This window comes from Tupaia chinensis, unplaced genomic scaffold, assembly GCF_000334495.1.
Source record: "Tupaia chinensis unplaced genomic scaffold, TupChi_1.0 Scaffold000407_4, whole genome shotgun sequence".
NCBI classification, from domain to species: domain Eukaryota; kingdom Metazoa; phylum Chordata; class Mammalia; order Scandentia; family Tupaiidae; genus Tupaia; species Tupaia belangeri.
The window spans coordinates 1,730,450-1,733,644 of NW_006159912.1; the positions used below are offsets into that span (position 1 = coordinate 1,730,450).

At 38.3% G+C, this 3,195-nt stretch overlaps 1 protein-coding gene across 1 annotated transcript in view; it reads right to left on the minus strand.

Annotated features, from left to right (window-relative positions):
* The window catches only part of CCT6B (chaperonin containing TCP1 subunit 6B), a 59,765-nt gene that overhangs the window by 2,259 nt on the left and 54,311 nt on the right, over positions 1-3,195 (minus strand). The window contains exons 11-12 of the mRNA XM_006154387.3: positions 1,442-1,575; positions 275-377 (exon numbers count right to left, since the gene is read on the minus strand). Coding sequence (XP_006154449.1) covers positions 275-377; positions 1,442-1,575 — 237 coding nt within the window. The remainder of the gene's footprint in view (positions 1-274; positions 378-1,441; positions 1,576-3,195) is intronic.

Consider the following 3,195-nt stretch of genomic DNA (forward strand, 5'->3'; position numbering starts at 1 on the left):
AATCACTGAGGGGAGGGGTCTTTTTTTTTTTTTTTTTTTTTTTTTTTTTTTTTTTATGTTTCATACTGTGTAAATCCTCGGAGGCAAATAATAAGCACTCCATAACTATTTCTTACACAAATTAACTTCTTTTAAGAAGTTCAAAACTAAACTAAAAGCACCTCAAATTCAAATATTTAAGTCACCCAACCTCCATCCCATTACTATAAGACCTAGATCACTGAAAAATAATCTCTTTTATTATTAAGAAGCTGGTTTTTCTTCACTTTCTTACCTGTATCCAAATTTATGCCAACAAGCTGTTTTGATTCTAAATGCTTGGCCTGAACTTTTACTAATGTGTCCTGCAGGTCATAACCAGCATTCTGAGCAAGAACCTTTACAAATGAATAATAAATATGTGTGTAAGATACCTTTTCACATATATGCTATCAAATATAGAAAAAAGGCACTACTCTTTTGTTTTAAGACACACCCACACTACAGTGATCATCTCCTTTTAAAGAATTCCATTCTTAACTTAAATTATTTTGTCTATCTGGTAGTCTTTATATTTAAACATTGCTCCAATAACATAACACTAAATTCTGAGAACATTACAGTCTCCCCCTCACCCATACTCCACTTCATTTTCCTCCTTGTAAAAAGTTTTTAAAATTCATTAGAGAGTGTATGCATACACACATGACCACAGGGTCCAGTCATGCTGCAATCCCCTTCCTGTAGTCCTCCAGCCTTCCAGCTCTCTGGATCTTAAGCACTCATACATGTGTCAGGTGTGTTTCAGCTGACTGGGCCAGGGATTCAAACCACAGTACCACGAGAGATCTGGCTTCTCCTGAGCAGGGCATTATTTCTGCATCATGGAGCCAACCCAAGCTTTTTTATTCATGTGGAAAGAAACAGAATAGTGGGGCCAGCAGGTGGCATGGTGGTTAAGGAGGCTGAACCTCCACATGACTGACTGGTTCAAGTCCTGGATCTGACAGCTTGCTTTTTCACTTTCCTTCTCTCTCTGGTCAACTTTTGAAAAATAAAATAAAATAATGACAATGAATAAAATTAAATAATTCTTTAAAAAATAAAAAGAAATAGCATAGTATTCTTGTTTCCTCTAGTCTCTCTAGCCACACATCCTCCAGTAAGCAAATATTCTTACTATCAAGCATATTTGCAACACCCTGGTGCCTCTCATCTTCATGAGGAGAGTCATGACCTGTGGCAACAAGTAATTTGGCTATTTCATGAAGCTCCACCAAGAATGCTAAGCTGTTATCCCAAAAGTTTCTTCACTTTAGCTGTAACATATCTAATAGAAAATTGTGTGAGGAAATACAAATAAATACCTGTCTTACTGTTCTGCTGTTAGATGACATGGGCAATCCGTAATTAAAACCTTGATGTCTAATCAGCTATTACCTAGCTGTGAAGATAGCCGTACCTTGGGAATAATGAGTACGGCATCCGCAAAAGCTTGGACTCCGAGACGAGCTCTTCCTTTTACACTGTGCTTGTACATGACAAGAGCTTCAGCTATTGCCACTTCAACTGCACCAGCCCCTGGAACCACACAACCTATTAGAGGGAAAAAGCATGATTGGCAATTCATCCACACAGAAAAAAAAACAGAGGGAAAGCAATTAGCTATTCAAGTGTGCTCTATTATCTTACTTGCCTCTAAAAATATATTTAAATATACATAGAAATCAAACAAATTGCATAGCTCAGTCATTACTCAGTTGTCTTATGAGCCATCCTGAAGTTATATGCCATTAAATAATTACGCACGGTACAGATAACTTGCTACAGACAGCTTATTTCATTGTTTATCCTCTGGCAAATAAGAGTAGACATTTATTTCACCTTCATCTTACCCTTCTGCATTTAAAAAGTAGTTATTTATAATTTATAGTGGCAGGTAACTGATTGCAATATCTGATTTGAAAATATTTTTAGGCCAAGATAATTTGGCCAAGGTTTTCAGTATTGAATTCTTGAGACTCAATGAAGTATTTGTTTTCTGTACTGGAGCAGAACCCAAACTGCTACCTGAGGAAAAAATATAGGTGCTCTTATTATTATTATTATTATTTTTGGAGAGGTTTTTACTATAGACCACATTTGCTTGCCAGGAAGACAGAGAGAGACAGAGAGACAGAAAGTGAGAAACTACCCCCCAGGGGAGATGGCCTCACCACAATCCCTTCCCCTCCATTCTCCTCTCAGGATCTTGGGCACGCACACACACGTGCCCAGTGTGAGTTTAAGCCACTGGGTCCGGGTCTTAAAACACAGTCAACTACATGCAAATCTGGCAACATAGCCATTATGCCAACTGCTAGTCTCAGGTGCTCTTATTATTAAAGCAAGAACTTTGGTTAAAAGCATCGATTTTTACAACAAAATATGATTTTTATATATGCTTGTATGGTTACATAAAGCTCATGACTCTTATCTGAATTAACAAACCAGCTTTGCAATTATCCGTCCTTAAAATAAAACAATGCAAGGGACCAGCAGATGGTGTAATGGTTGCATTAGTGGACTCTAATGTAATTGACCGAGGTTCAAATCCCAGACCTGGAGACTTAGAATGCACACTGGGCATATGTGCATGCATGCCAAAAATCCAAAAAAAATGTAAGAGAAGAGATTGTAACATGGCCATCCCCCCAGGGGATCTTCACTTTCTGTCTGTTTACTCTCTGGCAAGCACATGCACCCTATAGCAAAAATCTCTCAAAAGAAAAAAATACAAAATTAATCTTTTTATCACTGTAATTTTTAAATTACTACCCCCTTTCTCTGCTTCACTTCACAACATAACTGCTCAAAGCGTTGTTTACATATCAGGTGATTTCATCCTTATCTTTCATTCATACTTTAAAATAATGTTCTTTATTAAATATGTAATACACGGGAACCAGCAATTAGCGTAATGGCTATGTCGCTGGACTCCCACATAGTCGACTGCGGTTTGCGTCCTGGACCCGGTGGCTTAGAATTCACGCCGGGTGCATGTGCGTACGTGCCCAAGATCTGGAGAGGACAATGGAGGAGAAGGGATTGCGGCGTGACCATCCTCCCTGGGGGGTGATTTCTCGCTTTCTGTCTCTCTGTCTCTCTCTGTCTGGCAAGTGCACACGTCCTATAGCGAAAACCTCTCCAAAAAAAAAAAAAGTAATACACTAAAAA